Raw genomic sequence first — 18738 nt, 5'->3', positions numbered from 1 at the left:
ACACTGTGAAAAAGAGAAAGACTGTAGAGGAAGGAGACTGAAGAAATTAAATGGAGATTTGCCAAAGGAAATATTATATTTCCCCCTATGTGTTGCAGAGGGGAAAAAAATTGCTCAAGCTGAAAAACAAATACGCTCGACGCAAAGTGACGTTCCACTTCTCATGAGAGCGGTCCCGTTTTAAATTCTCTCATCTTCTTTTGCAGCACATCAACAATGACCACATCCACGGAGAGAAGAAGGAGTTTGTGTGCCGGTGGGAGGAATGCTCTCGAGAGCAGAAGCCCTTCAAGGCACAGTACATGCTGGTGGTCCACATGCGCAGGCATACCGGGGAAAAACCGCACAAGTGCACAGTAAGGGACGCTCAGATAGACTCAGCTGATGTCACATTATTGCGACGTTTGTGGTAAAAGAATGTGATGTGTGAGTGAAACTGTCTTCGCCTCCTCAGTTTGAAGGCTGCACCAAGGCCTACTCTCGTCTGGAAAACCTGAAGACTCACTTACGCTCCCACACCGGAGAGAAACCGTACGTGTGTGAACACGAAGGCTGCAACAAGGCTTTCTCCAATGCATCAGACCGGGCGAAACATCAGAATCGAACACACTCAAATGAGGTGCCAACAGGTTCTTTCACACATTCAACATGCCAAAAAAAACAAAGAAAAACAAACAAACTCAATGTTCGTCTCTCGTCTCTCTCTTAGAAACCGTATGTGTGTAAAATCCCGGGATGCACAAAACGCTACACAGATCCAAGCTCCTTACGGAAGCATGTTAAGACGGTACACGGGCCGGAGGCGCACATTACCAAGAAACAGCGGGGCGATTACCCGCGCCCGCCGCCCCAGCCCCGGGAGCCTGGGGGGAACGGCCAGGGTCGCTCGCCAGGGCAACTTCCGCTGGGCGGGTATACGGACCAAAGGGAGTACAACCACTCTACCTCAAAACAGGACGATTGTCTGCAGGTCAAGTCTGTCAAGACAGAGAAGCCCATGGTAAGACTTCAGCTTTTGTATCCTTCTTGCCGACTCGCATGTGTTTAACTTCATTTTGATTCCTGCACTTTAACTTTCTAACATTCTGACTACTATTTACTTAAACTTAGTGAATGAATGCCTAGTATTTAGGTTTGATGTAGCATTTAATAGGGGCCATGCACGTTTAACACCATAATCTTCTAATGAGTACATGTTTCCTTCTATCCAATGCTTCGGCATTTCTCTCCTTGCCTTTCTAAGGACAGTGGGTAATCAGGTGAGATAGGTATCACTTTATATTTTATTTGTAAAATATTCTCATGTTCTTTGCTCATCGTCCTATTTCCCATCAAACGTTTAACATCCTGTCACAACTGCTCCACTTGTTGACTTTAAAACATGCCAGATGGGTTCCCATTCCTGGTTTCTCTCATCCCTTAAATTCATAAAAAGACTGTTGTTCTTATTGCATTGTACGACACTTTGATATTGACCAAAGACATTGTGTTACTATAAGCTGAGAGCATGCCTTTGGGGAGAACTGCAAGGGCACTGAAAGTAAGCTTGATACTGCTCAGGGCTGCACTGTGCAGCCAAACTTAATCACTAGTAAACAGGATCAAAAGCACTAAACACTATTTCAACTTGATGCCAAAAAAAAGGATCTCATTATTCCCATCTGCAATGTAATCTGTAACATTCCATTAAATAAAATCAAAAAACAGTAGCTCAAAAAGATATTTGACTATTTTATCCAGATGTGGTCATATGAGAGGAGTTTTTGATTCGACCTCTGTTACAAAAAAGATGCTTGGTGATCCACAGACTATGTGATTTCTGTTCCATGTGTACAATACTCGTCTGCTTCTCATGCAGCACCACAGCTGAGCAGACCGTGTTAGGGTCCAGTAGATGTGGTCACAAGTATTCTAATAGATTTCTGAACAGAAAATAAACAATGACTCGGTGATGTTCTGTTTTCAATATACGTCTAACATTTTGCATCTGTACAACTATCGGCTAATATATACAAAAGTCTTAAGTTTCCTCTAATTTTTTTATATTTTTCTATGGAAGTGAAAATAGGTGCATGTAAACATGGAAATACAGTATACAGGGCAAAAACAGACCACAGATATTCTTCAACACAACCTGAACTCTCTCAGGTAATTTTCCAGACTTCTTGAAGAGCATTCAAGGCTCGTCTTTGAATGTTGGTTTCCTTTTGTCCCATTCACTTACAACATGCTGCATTGGCAGTGTGTTTTTCAGTCACTGGCATGCGGAACAATGAAACAGTTACCAAGCAGATGCTTTCCAGATGTTATTGCGTGGTCAAAGAAAATCTGATGGTACTTTTCTGTATACTTTCTTGTACTGTTTTTTTAGAACTGGCACATTTTCTTTTATCCTGCACACCATGCTGAGATATGCTGATATAAGTTTTTGCCTAATAGCTCTTTAGGAATCAACTTGTTGGGGGCAAAAATGCTTTTTTATACAAATATACAAGACTTTTGCACAGTACTATAGACAGTGGAGATTTTATACACTGAAAGTTTTTAGGTTGTATGACTTAAGGTCCAACTTTCTATAGACTTAAATAAACTAAAGGTTTTTTTCCCCAAAAGATTAAAAGTAACTTTCACACAATCATTACACACACACACGACTACAGTTGTGTTTCATAATGGTTCGTTTTCATGAATAATGATCATTGTCCAACATTTTAGAGTGCATGCTCATTTGTTATCATTTGTAACGCTTTATATCTTCACCTGTGTAACCTGGAGTCATTGTTTCTAACTATTTAACTAATATATTGATTTTTTTTCCTCACTTCTCTTCTCCTATTCTTATTCTTCTCTTTCTTTCCTGGCGTGCATCAGACGTCTCAGCCAAGCCCTGGCGGTCAGTCTACATGCAGCAGTGACCAGTCCCCCATCAGCACCTATCCCAGCAGTGGAGTCCAGCTTGCTGTGAGCGCCGGACGCTCGCCAGGGGAGGGGCTGGAGGAGGACGAAGAGAAAGAGGAAAACGAAGAGGAAGTAGAGGAGGAGTGTGAGGGTGAGCCAGCCCCCATCATGGACTCCACTGTCTCCACAGCTACCGCGGCCATGCTGACCCTCCAGGCGAGGCGAAGTATCGGCCGCCCTCTGCGATGGATGGAGCACATCAAGATGGAGAGGCTGAAGCAGGTGAATGGAGCGCTGCCCAGGCTGGGGCCCCTGTCCCCTACACCGCCCCCCAAAGCTTCTGCAGTACCCAACATGTTGGGGAAGGGTAAGGGAAACTTTTACATTTTTAAATGTCATTTTGTCCATTTTATTTGAAGCTCAAATGGGATTGTGAAGATTAAAAAACCCCTCTTATAATGGAATGGTTTAAAGACATGGTAGTTAAAAAGCACCTGTAAACAGAATTCACACCTCACCATGACCGTGCACACAAATCACAGAGATAAATTATCCTGAATTTCATCTTCTGGCTGAAGGATTCAGGCAAAACAAATGCTTAAAATTTACTGTTCTGCTGGAAAATGGTATCAAGACCATATCAAGCTGTAAATCATATCGGAGAGAATAGCATGTAATGTGATGTTTCATGGCCCAACTGCTGCCAGTTGTCTGTGGTAACATCTGTTTGAAAGATCTCTCCACACTTACACTTAACTTATTTGGCTTCTTCTCATCATCTTTGACTAATATCCCGTTTTCACCACACTTTTCCCCCCCTCCCCTCGTTTCTCTTTATCGTGTCCAAACTTTTCTCATTCCCATCTCTTTGTCTGCGTGTCTCCCCAGGAACCTGTCTGGGCAGGCAGTGGGGGGTGTCTGCCCCTCAGCCACCTGCTCATGCTGAGCTGGGCAGCACAGAGCTAACAGTGCTCAACTTGCTCAGAGACCGGCGTGACAGCAGCGGCAGCGCCACCAGTTCAGCCTACCTGAGCAGCAGCCGGCGCTCCTCCGGCATCTCCCCCTGCTTCTCCAGCCGTCGCTCTAGCCAGGCTTCCCAGAGCGAGGGCACGGCAGCAGCCGCCCACCACCGCCGCCACCACAACCTCAGTTCCACCGACTCTTACGACCCCATCTCCACCGATGCCTCCCGTCGGTCCAGTGAAGCTAGCCAGTATGGAGGTGGGGTGGGAGGAGGGGGTGGAGGGGTGTTCTCAGTTGGGGGCTGTGGAGGTGGGGGAGTAGTAGGCATTGGGGGAGGAGGAGGGGGATCACGAGGGATGCTCAATTTAACCCCAGCCCAGCACTATCACCTTAAAGCCAAGTATGCAGCAGCAACAGGTGGCCCGCCTCCTACGCCTCTACCCAACATGGAGCGCATGAGCTTGAAGACCCGCATGGCCATGATGGATGAGGGTGGTAGCAACCACTGTTTGCCACCTCTAGTCAGGCCACCTCGCTGCAGTGACGCCACCAGTGGGTACAGCAATGGCTACACGGGACATGCAGGTAATAGGAGGAGGGTCTTCTACCCTGGTGAGGGACCACTGAGTGGAAACCGGAGGGCTAGCGACCCAGTGCGGACGCAGGCTCCTGAAACTTGTAGTTTCCCTCCGGTGCAGCGCTTCAGCAGCCTTAATAACCTCCACCCTCTTCCGCCTCTTGCTCTGCACTGTACGCCTGAGTCTCGAAATTTGAACCTACAGAACTACACGCGCTCAGAAGGCAACCTGCACAGAGGCCTGCAGCACTCACCATACACCCCTAGCATTGCGGAACAAGCGGCCTTAGAAGCTCTGGCAATGGAGGACAATGGGGAGGCTGAGCTGTTGCTTGGGGATGAGGATATATTACCAGATGATCTGGTGCAGTATCTCCACTCCCAAGTTCAGTTGGACAATGGCTCCCACATGCACAATGAGGACCAAATAGCTTCTAGCCAAAGGGACACCTCCCACCTATCTATGGAGGAGATAGACCAGATCCAAACTCCGGGGTCAAATACGGCCTTCCCTGGGTCCCATAGTCTTCAGCAGCAGCAGCAACAGTTACGAGAGAGGAAGAGCCCCAGTAAACTTCCCATCCAATGGAATGAAGTGAGCTCTGGGAGTGCTGACAAGTGTCCTCCAAGGGATCAAAACCACCATTCGCAGTGTAGAAGGTGGCCTAGCACAGAACACGGGCCTGTGTCTGCACCTTTTGGCAGGTTTGGAAACATGGTTATTCAGCAGCAAGTACCCGTTGATTTCCAGAACAGTTGCGCCCAAGCTAATCAGTCTCAAAGTGCTTGCTGCGTAAACCCTGGAGTGAAGCTAGAGACATCACCTAACTCCTGCTTGGAAATGAGAGGTACTGGTCAAAACTCTACAAACAACTTTAATAGGTCTAATTTTACACAGATCAGCAATGGACCTTTTCCCCAGGGCTTCAGAGAGCAGGCCTCCAACGGATTTCAAAAACAGAGCCACTTCCATCAGAAGCACAACAGCAGCTCTTGCCAGGTAGGAAACAACCTAATCCTTAGCAGAGCCTCCATGGATTACCTCCCCAGCCTCTCCCAGGGGTCTGCTCTTCATCACAATCGCCCGGTACATGTTCCTCATCCACCAATCAACAGGAACTTGGGCAGAACCCAGCAATACCTCAGTCCCGGGAGCACCAATGAAAACGAATCTTGCGTCACTCAACAAGCACAACTGCAGAGGAGTGGCGAGAGCTGCTCCCTTGCGAATCAAGTTTCTGGGCTGAAGCTGGAGTCCCAGGATCATGGATACTTAGAGCAGGGCTTTGTTGACTGCCCCTCTTACGAACCAGCAGATCATAAGACCTCCACATTCCATGTTCTGGAAGATCAGTGCTTGTTGGACTCCATAGCTGCATCTGAGGGACAAGGTGGTGGAAGCGGCAACGGGGTTTCGGTTGCTCTTCTCTCCCCTGGTGCAGATCAGGTGACCAGCACAGTGGACGGTAGTGTTCCCGGTGTATTAGATGAAGGGGTAAGTCTGGACTTCGGTGCCATGCTGGAGGATGGCTATGACCAGGGCAGCTTGGTCTCAGGAGCGTTGAGTCCCTCCGTCTTCCAGGGTCTGTCCAGGACCTCCTCACGCCTCACCACCCCTCGGGCATCTGCTGCCTTCCACAGTGTGGTCCCTGGCCTAAACAACATGGCCATCGGAGATATGAGCTCTCTCCTCACCACCCTTGCTGAGGAGAGCAAGTTCTTGGCTATAATACAGTAGCTGCTCTCTGCTTTCTCCTCCCGTAGAAAAATAAAGGAAAAGGAAGAGGAAAAACTCTGGTGTATGTGAAGACAAAGTTAAAAGCGGTAATTATGAGAACTTTATGTACTTAGAAGTGTTCTGAAACAGGCAGTTGCCAAGCCCTTGCTTTTTTATTTTGTAAAAATGTCATCCTACAAAGAAACGGGATGTGTCAAAAATTGTGTATAAATAAATAGTTATATTCCTTTTCTGGAATGAAGGCTATTTTTGGAAGCCCTTCTCTTTGTAAAACTACGTGATGGTGAGCAAAAGCTCACGCCCTTGAATCAGTATTCTGTGTATTGTTACTGTTTTTGCTGTACGCCCTGTCGGTAAAAAAATAAATAAAATAAATGCATGTACTCAAGTGAAACATTTAACACTGTCTATACGAGTGCATAGACTAGCCCACGTGCCCACGTATCAGTCGTGCACCGCTCCCACTGGTACAAAGCAGATGAATCCATTGTCATCATAGGAAGTGAGACACGGGTCATGAATTCAACAGGCCCCGAAAGCAACTTTATATATCATAGGTTTTAACAAGTGGTATATTTACATTTGTTGTTACGTTTTTGTTTGTACGTTCCTTTTGCGAAGCTGTAAATGTTTCAGTGCTTCTACCAAGTTTTGCCAAGTGGTGTTTTTCCTCGACACGGTATCGAGTCCAAAACGCGGACCACACATCCGAGTCTTCAAGGCGCCGTAGATTGTTGTCTACTTAATATCTAAATGGCTTGATTTTGTTAGTCTGGTAAGGTACTCACAAGTGTATATAACTGTTTTTATATTCTGTTTGTTTTGTTGACGTTGGATTGCACGGTTGTTCGAAGCTGATGTGTAAATGGACTTTCTCTCCTTGATTTGGTGCTTTTTTTTAAAGAAAAACAAAAGAAATAACAAAAAACGAAAGATGCTTACATGGATTGATTTGAGTACTTTCTATGGTTTTGAATTGTCTTAATAACTGATGGCGGTCCACAGCACACAGCGTTTTCCGCTCCCAATGAAAAGTGCTGTACAGTGACGTGTTTTGTTTTATAGGAAATCATGCGTATCGTTCTCTCCAAAGCTCTTAAATTCAGAATGTGTACTGCCATTAAGTATTGCAGTGACTTTGTCAACAGTGTTAGTATTGCCTTGCAGTCTTGTGTGACTGCACACAGAATATCGAGTAGTTTACCTTTTACTCTGCATCAAAGCAGTGAGGTACAAACTGTTTTATTGTTTTTTGGTACTTTTTTGGTCATTTTTGTAGCTGTGCATTGATGGTGTTTACTTTCTTTGGTTTTGTTGTGTGTTTTTTTTTTTCTTCTTCATTTTTTCAAAGAAGTAGAAATCATTTCCCTTTGAAAGAAGGAAATTTCAGAGGTATGTGCCTTATATGTATCTGCCTGTCAGAAAAGAAAGAGATCACTGCCAATCTTCCATTGTGAATTATGAAAAGAATAAAAAGTAAACATGTAAAGTGTCTTGTGGGGTCTGAAAAAAAGAGAAAAATCACAGAACATTTATATAAGAAAAGTCTGGATATCAGAAAAGTTGAGATTTGCGAAATGCATTCTACTTTTCTTTTTTTTTTCCGTTGTTGTTTTCACATTTATTGTGCTTTTATATATATATATTGTAAATACATTACTCATGCTGTAGTTTTAGCAGAGGAACTAGGGCAGGGGATATCCTGGGCCAATACAGAACTGACTTTGATAGCAGGGATTCCCAGGCCCTGGGCAGAGGCCAGGCAGATCTGGCTCAGAGCGGAGCTTCAAGTGCCCAGCGCTGCCCCTCTGCCAGAAGAGCCACTTTGCTCTTTTATAACTGACTACAAATGTTTGTATGGTTTTAATAAAAATGGAAATTATATTTTAAGTGTCTTCCCTTCTTTATACTGCGGTTTTGATATTATATGAAACATATTGCTTTGAACTCTGTGCCTGTTTTCATAAAGACACAAACCCAAGATAAGAAACCAAGCTACTTCAGCAACTCTGCACACATCCACCTCAATTTACTATAAATCAAAGTCACTAAAAGGAACAATATTGTGCAAGTTTATTTAAAAAAAAGAAGAAAAAGACTGCAAGATACAAAATAAAATAGTCTGATGCTACTTCAGACTACTGTGTGGAAATATTCTGCCATTAAAAGTAAACACAATGTTCCAACATGAGTAAATTCATTCAGAGAAGCGCGAGTGTTCCTGATGCCCTCTTTTCAACAGAGACTACACTGTAAGGTTGGAGCTCATGAAGTTGATGGATATAAATTACATGTTTGGTTACATATTCACATTAAAAGCAGTCACGTCCTCATCTATGTTGAGATTAAAGCCAGCAGGTCTATAGCCCACGTCTATTTACAGGCCCCTTAAAGCTGACAGCCCATCAGCTCCAATCAGAAGTCCTTTTAGTGTGAGCACAGTGAGATCTTGCATCACTTCCACCCCCCCCCCTCTCCCCGCCTGACTTTCCAGAGCGAGAAAAAAAAAAATCGGAGTCTTTTCTAAGCGAGACTCCCATTATGCTTTTAAGGAGCTCGACACAAGTGCAATCATACAACGAGAACGAAGGCTACGGTTAGACTGCGGAGAGGGAGAGCAAGAGACCTTTAAATTGTTCCAATGGGATACAAGATGGAGCGCTTTTACTTTTGATGCTCAGAGGCTGCGGCTGTCTCAACAATTTTTTCCTTCCCTCTCAAAAAAAAAAAAAAAGAGGAAGCTTGCCACCTTTTCCAACACCCCCTTTGCATCCTTAAGAGTTCACTTAGCGGAGACGGAGGATCCTGTGAAGTAAGACACCCCCCCCCTCTCCATTCTCAATTCTGTTCATGCATCTCTACACCAGAAAAGCCATTAAAATTATGGATAAACAAGCTGAACAGTGCTACATCACATTCAAATGAAGAAAGGGTGTTTGGTATACAATAGGAAACATTTTATTACTAAAAACTTCTTATACTGAAGGTGCTCTTTCAGCAGCGTTTCCACAACTATTCTTTATTGAAATCACAAGATTTTTTTTTTTTAACCACTTACTTGAAACAAAACAAATCATACATGAAATGACAGTAACTATGGACTATATACAACAGTGGAAGAGAGGTGGGGTTGGCTTCAATCGGCCAGCATTGTTTGGTGTTTTAACACACTAGGCTCGTACAGGAGGCACTTGAATGTGAGAGCCTTAAGAGCCACGACCTAGCCAGAGTGCTGGAGGGAGAGGAAGGTTAAAAATGGAATCGACCGGCAACAGAAAACAATGACTACCTGCTTTAAAAATTAAGAAAAAACAAAACAAAAACTTTTTGTAAGGAGTCCATAATATGCATCTATTCCTTCAGCTCAGACCTCGAGACCCGAGGACTGGTTAGTGGTGGAGCGGGGAGGTTGTCGTCGTCACATGTGGGACACTGATGCACATACAGAGCATTTTTACAGGCCTGCACCACGCAAATCTATAGCACAAAGGGTGCACATTCAAAAGCATGCATCGCCCCACAATGAGCAATGTGGTTATAAAAGAGGAAAGGTGTGTTTATGTTAGGACGTCTGCAACTACGACAAAATTCAACTGTCTGCTGCTCGAGATTGTTAATGCAATAGACATACACAGTATTTACAGGAATCATATTTTTCTTTTAAACATCTGTTTCTCCGATGCCAGTTAAATTAAAAAAAGAAACTGTAACTCATTGGATATCAGGGAAAAGTTTACAGTGACAATTGAAGAAAAAAAAAACAAACCTATGTTTTCAAGAATGGCTACCATTTCAATGATCTATTTACAATAAAACACAATTATGCATCCATAAACAAAATGAAGCTGAGGACGAAAAAAAAAAAAATCCATGACATTCTGAACAGTCTGTGAGTTGTCTGCCTCACTGCAGAGTTCCCGTCAGAGCAGGTTTAGTGGTTGGCTCTGTCTGTGTTGCTCTGGGAGTGTATGGTGTTCAGCGTTTCAGATCTTCTCCTGGATAAAGGGGTGCTGCAGAGCCTGGTTGATACTGATGCGCTTGGCTGGGTCCAGCATCAGCGTTCCATCCAGCAGGTCCTTCAGCTGCATTACCTTCTTCCTCTGGTCCTCAGGCAGCCGCTGGCCTCCTATCATGTCTGCCAGCAGGTCTTTGGTGGGGTTGATGGTGCTCATCACTGTCACCTTCTCCTAAAGGCGTTGAGCAACAAAAATATAAAACTTTTAAAACTGCTATTAAAATAGAGGGACATGTAAAAAAAAAAGAAAAAGAATGGTTTAGAGGCAAGAAAGAACACCTTACCCTTTCAGTCACTTTGTCTACTTCAATGTACAAGAAGTTCAAATTCTGATCGAAGTGCTGGTCTTTGAACAATCCTTTACGGATCATCTGTGGAAAGAATCCAAAACATTGCATCAGTCTTCTTGAACAGTGCACAGTAGAGCAACACATCTCCCTTCATCTAGAAAAGGGGAAACAATCACTAAAGGAACTGAAATTATATGATGCAATTTCACCTTGTTGGGCATCTTGCCCTTGAGGTCCATAGCCAGCTTGAGCATGTGATTGTTGGAAGATCCAGGAAGCAGGATTTTGCCTGTGTAAAGCTCGTACAGAGTGCAGCCGACGGACCACATGTCGATGCCATAGTCGTACGGCTTTCCTATGACTGAGGAAGAAATTATGAGCAAACTTCAAATTTAAAACGAGCTGATTAATGGTGAATATTTAAAGAAAAGAATAAATAGTGGTACTTACTAATTTCTGGAGCCCTGTAAAATCTGCTGACCAGATATGGTGTGATGTCATTGTCAGCAACATGTGACGCCGAACCAAAGTCACACAGCTTCAGGATGGTCTTTGACTCATTCACCTTTTAAAGACATGAATAGAAATCACACGTGGCACAACTACTTTGGTCATTCTGTGAGCCGATTTAAGATGACTGAGCATTTGAGTCATACCAGGATATTATCTGGCTTGATGTCGGCGTGGAGGATGTTGCATCGTTTGAGCAGCTTGAGAGCCAAGAAGAGCTGCTGGCTGTAGGAACGCACAGCTTTGATGTGAAGCCCAACATCTTTACCGTACTTCTTCAGCACCTCTCGCAAATTCATGCTACAAATGAAAAATTTACAAACTCATGAATTATGCTGAGGTAATTGATGAAAAGCACACCTTTCAAAATATGATGAAAATGAATGTGATGTCCTCTCTCTGAGTACCTTAGAGGCTCAAACACCAAACAAAGATGCTGCTTGTGGTAAAAGTGCCTGAAAAGGCGCAGGCAGTGGAACTTGTCATCGGGATCAGCGTCATTCAGCTTCTTGAGGAATTCCAGCTCTTTTAATCCGGTCTTGTGCCTGTTCAAACATACATCTTGTCAGGAGTGAAGCCATTACGGTATTTAAACAGATCAATAACTTTCACATATGAAATGCTGGCATTCATGGGAAGACTCACATGAGCTCGTTGTTTCGGATGATCTTGATTGCCACCTCCTGGCCGGCTCTGGCAGTGTCTCTGGCTCTGATCACATTGCTGAACACACCTTGTCCAGTGTAGCCATACACGTCGTAACGTTTGTCCAGCGTCTCCCCGATGTTCACTCCTAAACAACAACACAATTTACAAATGTGTAAAATGACTGAGACGAAGTCTCTCGTTGCACTTAAAAACAAACTTTGATGTGCGACGAACGCAAACAGGCTACAACCTTCATTCCTGGTGACATTAAACAAGCATAAAATGTCACCTTAACCTACAGTTAACAGAAAGGAAACACTTACGGTAGTAACCCTCAGCATCAGTCCAGTTGTCCCTGAGGTTGGGGTTCTCCTTGAAGTCCTTTCCTACACCTGCTGCTCTCATCCTGGCACTCTGCAGAAACAGCATGAAAAAAAACAGAGGTCAGTAATTCACTGGTGTGCCTCAATAATTTACACTCTTCTGAAGAACGACACAAAGACACAAATTAAAAATAAGTGAAGATTTTAAGATGCCCTACTGAGCTCAGTATTTAAATACTTACGTCAAAGTCTGCAGCAAACATGTCATCTGACTCGGTAAACATGTCTGGAGCTGAAGGCTTCTTCGGGTTAGATCCTGAGACACACAACAACAACAACAACAAATTATACCAGCAAAAGATGAGTTTCTGCTCATTCAGCATGTTGTAAAAAACAGTATATCTGGAACTTGTGTTTGATTCACATACTCTGCAGAGATCAAAACATGCTGCAGGTGGCAGAGACACCAGGCTTTGGATTACAAGCCAGCAACTGAATGAACACATGACAGAAAGAAACAAAATTAAAATCCCTGCATCACAAAACGCTGCATTTCTCACACAAACGAGCCACCAAATACCCTTTTAGACATGTGTACTTCCTGTACTGGACGTTTTTTAACATGCCCCTGTGTTAAAATGAAAATACCAAATTGTTCCAAACTGCAGGGAAGCAATATTAATGCAGCGTCCTAGCTCCAATTTCAAGTAATGTAAAAACGCTTTTTAATCACATTTCACGTTTATAAACTTGATTTGATTCATTTCTGCTGAAGGGACCGTGACAAAACCAAAAGAAAGAAAGAAAAAAAAACAAAAAACTGAAAAGTGCCATTTTGCTTTCAACAAAAATCACAGCCAGAAAACTGGGAACAGGCTGTCCAAAAGATTGCCATCTCTGACAGAAGGCGCTTTTAACTGTTAGGTTTCATCTCTCCGCCATGCTCACAGAAGACTGTGCTCTTCAGTGATCAAGTGGGCACAGGCTCAAATCTCTTTTCAGAAAAATTTCAAAGGCTTAAGTGAGGGGTGGAAGTAAAGGAAGGACAGCGCAGAACAGTCTGTCGTTACCTGGGTCAAGCTGTCTCCTTTTTGCTAAGATAACACATGAAGGCACGTTTGTATTTGGCCTAAAACTGACCATTTTAAACGAGCTCTGTGTTTGTTATGTGTTTTCAGCGGTCACTGGTATTTAAATTTGGATTCTTCCGCTTCATATGCAAAACAAAAAACAAACAGTCGCAAAGACCAAATGCGTTGATTTAAACTGGTGGGAAATGCAATGCATTTCATATGTTAGCTATGGCAGAATCAAAACAATACAGATGGGGTCTCCCACTTTTAATTCATTCATTCTGCCTGTTTAACTTTATAATAAAATTCAGGAGCACATAAAGGAAGAGAGTATACTTTGTAGGATGTCAGGTCAGTATGCAGTGATGTAGTATGGCCAAGGACACATCAAAGAACACGCTGCTAAAAACAAGTGGCTCTAACACACCCAGACCTCCTGCAGTTCAAGCAATCAGACATTACTGTGTCCTGAATGCATTCACTTCTGTGCTTAAGCTGTCCACTTATGCTCAGATCAGCCAAAACACCTGCCAGTGTCAGGTGCGAAAAAGTAGATTTCAACCTCTGCAGTAGTTCTGGAAATAACATTTCAGCTAAAAAACATAAATAAAATACTAATAACAATTAAAAAAAAAAAAAAAACTCTCAAAGGCTTCTGCTTGCTCTTATTGTGACAAGCAGGTAATAGGGTAACATACAAGAGTCTTTAAGAGATTCAAGTCCTTCTCCATGCTAACAAGGAGAAGGAAAAGAACATATCTGCATCCTCCTATAATCCATTAGACTATTTTAAAGAGATCCCCTGAATTTGCAGCCAACCAGGATGCTCACAGCTGACAGTGTGGTTCATTCAGTTGGCCTTGTATGCTAACAGTCATCATTCTGATTGGAACATTACCATCTTTCTCCTGGGCGATGAGGTTGTGCTTGGCTTTGATGCTGGCCTCGAAGGTGTTAACGTTCTCGCGCTCGTACTCCTTCACGTCTGCGGCTACTCGCTCCAAGATGTCATCGGGTGAGGGCGAACGGCTACGTGTGCTGCTCTGGGGGCTGCTGGGCTCTGACGTCTGATTGGTGTCCTCGTTCACGATTTTGTACTTCTGTAAAGTGGAAAGAACAGCTGATGTAAGAAGGTCACTCATCAAATCCACTTATAGAAGTTACAAAAATTCCAGACATGAATTAGCGTGGGTATAAACAGACCTGGACGATGGCCATGCGCTGTTGGCGGCGCTGCTCAATGAGAGCTTCTTCATCTATCTCCTCACCATCAAAATCCTCCAAACTGCAAAAACATGCCAGAAATTAAAATTACAAAGGAAACACTTTCCTGTTAACGACTAAGCAACAAATCGTGCCCTGATGCATTAATGTGAAACAGGATATGATATCAGCTACAGATCATGGACGTCCTCAAAGACGAGATGGTAAAAATTGTCTTATTTCTAATCAATATCTACAAATGCTAAGGACTCAACTTTGTTTTGATTCATTAGTGCCAGCATTAATTCACCAAAAGCAGTTGATATGAATGGCTGCAGAGACGTACCACACCGTTTCACAGCAAATTTGAACTCTGTATGGCGAACCCGATCGGATCTTAGTTTTTATATCACTTTTACTTACACTTCTTCCTCTGAGGACTCCTGATCGACTTTCATGCCTTCTGAGAGACTTCCCTTGAACTTGTCTTCATCTCTGTTGCGTCGTCTTCTTTCCCGATCGCGGGACATTGAGCGTCGATACTGTCGGAGTCGACCATATCGGTCTCTCTCCCCAGACCTGTGAGGCACAGACGTGATGACAGGAATCATTATTTACTTCAAAAAGAAAAGAGGGGGGAAAGGTACTAGCAGACAGGGATATAAACAGAATTCATATCTAAACAACTGTTGGACCACCAAAAACTAATTAGAGAAACACAAGAGTTCTCCAGCGACTTTTGAGAACTGCTTTGTTGTGACTTGGGATAATGTCTTCTGTCACATGTAGACAAGTTGAGTGAAAAGTGAGCGGCCATCACCTCCGTCTCAGTGGAGACCTGCTCCGTCTGCGGGGGGAAGAGCGGGAGCGGCGGCGTGGCGATGGGGACCGTCGTCTTAGAGGCGAGCGACTCATCCTGCGGCGAGACGATGATCTCGGACTGGTATCACGCGATCGGTCTCTGCCTGGTCCAACATCTGCCCGAGAGCGCTTCCTGGAAGAACATAAAAAATAATATTTCAAAATCTGTCATAACTTTACTTTTGCGCCTTCAAGACTTTTTTTTCTCCGCAACTTTGGATCAGCATTTAAACTAAGTTAAATATATCATTATCTTCCAGTTTACAAAAAAATAAATAAATAAATAAATCTTTAGCTTTTATAAATGAACACTCAAATATTTTACATTTTTGCAAACTCACTTTTATTCATCTGAAACTGAAAGACAATTCTGTCATCTGTCACAATCAGCTTATTATGGGAAACGTTGGAAAAGCCAGAGGTGTGCACTAACCTCAGTGGTGACTCCTGTCTCTCAGCATCTCGCCTCCTGACCTCTAGTGAGCGGCTACGGCGTCTCTGGGGCGAGAACCTAGTTCTGGATGGAGAGTGGCTCTGTTTTGATATCCTTTCTGAGGCACTAGCCGAAGGGTAGCGGGCATCTCTATGGCGAGGGGAAGCGCTGCGTTTCCTTGCAGGGCTGTGAGCCCCTCGTCTATGAGGGGAGCGGTTTTCCTTTCCTAAAGAAGTGTCCTTGGATGGTGACTTGGCTGGCCGTTTGTCCCGGTCAGCGTCTGAGCGACTTGGCCGTTCTCGTCCAGGCGATCTGGACCGTCGGCTCACTCTTTCCTGGTTGGGTCTGTCATCCCGCTGCGGAGAGGACCGTTTATCAATGCGGCCGACTTTCTGCTCTCCCCTGAAGCTGGAAGGAGAGTTGGACTTCCTTCTCTCCTTGGACCTATCAGTGCTGTGTGAACCCTTCCTGTCTTTTGACCTGCTCCTTCCTCGCCCTCTGTCTTTTACACCTGTGTCCTTGGTGCTTTTGGTCACCTTGTCCTGCTTAGACTCCTTGGCTAGCTTGTCTGCAGACTTACTCCGACTACGGCGTTTGGAGCTAGACTTACTGCCCTCTGTTGAGTCCCGTCTAGATTTGCCACTTTTTCCTCTGGGTGATATAGGTTTACCTGAGCTGCCCCTTTGTCGTGGTTCTCCATTTCTGAACCTTGCATCTCCATCCTCTTCAGATCCAGAGTTATACCCCTGAAGGATCAAACCCATGCCAGACTGAACTTTTCCCTCCATCAACTGGCTGTCAAGTTCAGCTTTGATCATGGCCCTCTGTTTCTCCAAATCCTCCAGCAAGGCCCTGTCATCCAGACTTGGATTTCCAGAAGAAGGAGAAGATTCAGCTTTTCTATGAGTAGAGGAGCCAAAGAGGACAGCGGCAGAGGGAGAGGAGCCCTCTTTGCGTTTGTGTTTCCTATGTTTGTGACGATGCTTGCGTTTGCGGTCCTTGTCCTCATCAGAGGCATGTTTGTGCTTTTTGTGCTTACTGCGATGCTTGTGTTTTTTCCGCTTGTGTTTACCGCTACTGCTGTGATGTTTGGACCCCTCCTCTGTCTTCTCGCCATTAGTTTCAGCCTCCTCCTAGGATGTGAACATACCAGGATAACAATCAATTTAGTTGACAGATGATCTCTGTAATTCTTAGTTATGGTGTAAACAGATATAATCTTGTTTTCTTTGAGTTTTTACCACCTAACCAACCTAGACTGTATTCAGAATGACTGATGTAGACAAAAAGTGTTACTAAATTTTGGTAAAAGTTGATCCTACAGCAAGTTATAGTAGCACAGTTTGGTATAGTCTGAGTTTTGTGTTAAAAGAGATGACACCACTTGATGGCATTTAGGTCCTCACATTGTCAAGCCCTACCTCCTCCTCCTCCTCTTCAGATATGTCGCCGCTGTCCTCATTTCCACTTCGTTCATGGCTTTCCAGATCTTGCTTCCTGTTTCAAAAAAAAAAAATTTAATTGCTTTAGTGCTAAATTATTTGGCTGACTGAAGTCAAAAGGAAACAAAGGTCTAAAAAATAAACACAACTGTGTCAAATATTGTTTTTGGACTGGTAGTAGGAACACACGGCCATAGCAATACCTGACCCTGAATGCAACTGATAACATCCCATAAAATGAGACGCACAGAGTTCTGCCATCTGTCCAAAATACTGACAGGTGCTTAAGTTTAAGTGTCTGGGATATAAAACACTATGATAATCAACTAAAAATTTCAGTTACACATCAAATCTTCTTGTGGCACTATTATTTTTTCCCCTTTAAATCTGGAAAAATAGGAAACTGTCCAATTATTATTTCTTTAATAATGAAGTGAACACGATTTACAGTAACAAACATCATACAACGTGATCAGTAGTTTTAATTTTAATACATGTACATAAAAAGATCATAAAGATAGCTATTCTTTCCTCGAGGTAACTTGCAGTCATTGTGAACATTTAGTCTAAAAATCAGTTCATAGCTTACACAACATTCATTTCCGAGTTTAACCCATCATCGCCCGAAGTGTACCATTTTAGGTAAGCGTAAGGTGTTTAACATCGGGCATACCGGGATTATATAACGTGGTCAGTTAAGCATGAAGCTGTAGAAACACTGATCAGAATCGCTCGTTGATGAGAGAGTGACACTCGGTAAATCCCCGTGTAACCTTCACTTGCTCCCTCTTTCTCCGAGCGAGACCGCCAAGATGATTTTCACTCATTAGCTCTGACATGCTAACCGTCTTTAGCAAAGTTAGTGCTAAGCAGCTACATCCACTGAATAATTTTTGCTATGCTAACTTACATTACATGATAGCTGCTTGGGAGCGAGTACAAACCTTACACTGCGTGTGGCTTAGCAGGTACACTTTATTGAGGCAAATACACACAAACGCGGATGAGGTACACTTCTACATGCTATCACCGAAACTTAGTGCTAGCCGCGCTGAAGAACATTAGCTAGCTAGCCAAGAACGTTAGCCTATCGTGAGCATGCCCCGGCAACAACGTGAACTTGCTACTCCGTTAGCCCCGGCAATGATAACACTTCCCTTCATATTCGACCTGAAAGAGGCCTATAACTTACTGCCACAAACTTTAAGTATCTGTAATTTAATAACTTACACGTGCTCGTTGCCATTATTCATTCTCCTGGACGAGATCTCCATCTCAACGTCGGCCATTTTCCTCAGCTGAGGGGGCTTTTTCTTCTTCGGCTACTTTCTCCACATGGGTACAATGATATCAAAATACTGACACGTTCCTCTGGTGTTTTGGCGGCGCATCGCAGTCAGAATTTGTGCACTGAAGTCTGTTCTTTGTCCACTAGAGTGTGTGCTTGTGTAACTTGAAATTTTCATATTAGCCACTTACATTACACACAGACACCCCCTGCCCGAACAACTGCCAAATTAAAATATTTATAAATTTTTGGTAAATTTTTCACCTACTAAGTATCTCGAAATTTCAAATTATTTCTGAGTGAAAAAATTGTAATAAGCAATTTGAAATGTAAAATTATTAACCAAAGTTTTTAAGTTGCAAATGTTGAAATTTCGTGTTATTATCTTAAAATGTCGAAATGCTAACGTACAAATGGAAAAATTGCAGAGTAAGATAGTGTTCTGAGATACGCAATTCAAGATATTAAGTGATTAA

At 43.4% G+C, this 18738-nt stretch overlaps 2 protein-coding genes across 4 annotated transcripts in view; one reads left to right on the top strand and one right to left on the bottom strand.

Moving 5' to 3' along the window:
• Positions 1-8060, top strand: part of gli3 (GLI family zinc finger 3) — a 97230-nt gene extending 89170 nt beyond the window's left edge. For both annotated transcript variants that reach the window (XM_082546941.1, XM_082546942.1), the window contains 5 exons: positions 207-356; positions 455-619; positions 710-1000; positions 2872-3265; positions 3787-8060. In XM_082546941.1, the coding sequence (XP_082403067.1) occupies positions 207-356; positions 455-619; positions 710-1000; positions 2872-3265; positions 3787-6176 (3390 nt within the window). In that variant the 3' untranslated portion in view covers positions 6177-8060. The remainder of the gene's footprint in view (positions 1-206; positions 357-454; positions 620-709; positions 1001-2871; positions 3266-3786) is intronic.
• Positions 8061-9179: 1119 nt separating this feature from the next.
• On the bottom strand, positions 9180-18417 carry prpf4bb (pre-mRNA processing factor 4Bb). Of its 2 annotated transcripts, none has more exons than XM_082545878.1 (16): positions 18205-18417; positions 16939-17029; positions 15533-16665; positions 15059-15232; positions 14662-14817; positions 14239-14320; positions 13934-14135; positions 12205-12278; positions 11963-12053; positions 11637-11784; positions 11399-11536; positions 11138-11291; positions 10932-11046; positions 10691-10842; positions 10476-10562; positions 9180-10363 (listed from the first exon to the last, which is right to left on the bottom strand). In XM_082545878.1, exons 1-16 carry the CDS (start codon positions 18261-18263, stop codon positions 10160-10162), a joined length of 3060 nt encoding a protein of 1019 aa, XP_082402004.1. In that variant the 5' UTR covers positions 18264-18417; the 3' UTR covers positions 9180-10159. The 2 variants fall into 2 exon arrangements, with proteins under 2 accessions (XP_082402004.1, XP_082402005.1); XM_082545879.1 differs by having other exon boundaries at positions 16954-17029; positions 18205-18409.
• Positions 18418-18738: the final 321 nt, after the last annotated feature.

The sequence above is a fragment of the Aulonocara stuartgranti genome, assembly GCF_965226115.1.
Source record: "Aulonocara stuartgranti genome assembly, chromosome: 9".
In the NCBI taxonomy this organism is placed as follows: Eukaryota; Metazoa; Chordata; class Actinopteri; order Cichliformes; family Cichlidae; genus Aulonocara; species Aulonocara stuartgranti.
Note: the sequence above shows the minus strand (reverse complement) of the source record. Positions and strands in the feature narration are given on the sequence as shown.

What these genes read in the sequence shown, in the direction of transcription:
- prpf4bb (XM_082545878.1), bottom strand. Translation starts at nt 18,263, where the DNA reads ATGGCCGACGTTGAGATGGAGATCTCGTCCAGGAGAATGAATAATGGC. An exon ending in TGATGCTGAGGGTTACTACC is followed by an intron (nt 11,785 to 11,962) that starts GTAAGTGTTTCC and finishes GTTGTTGTTTAG; the next exon opens with GAGTGAACATCGGGGAGACG. An exon ending in TAGACAAAGTGACTGAAAGG is followed by an intron (nt 10,364 to 10,475) that starts GTAAGGTGTTCT and finishes CAACGCCTTTAG; the next exon opens with GAGAAGGTGACAGTGATGAG.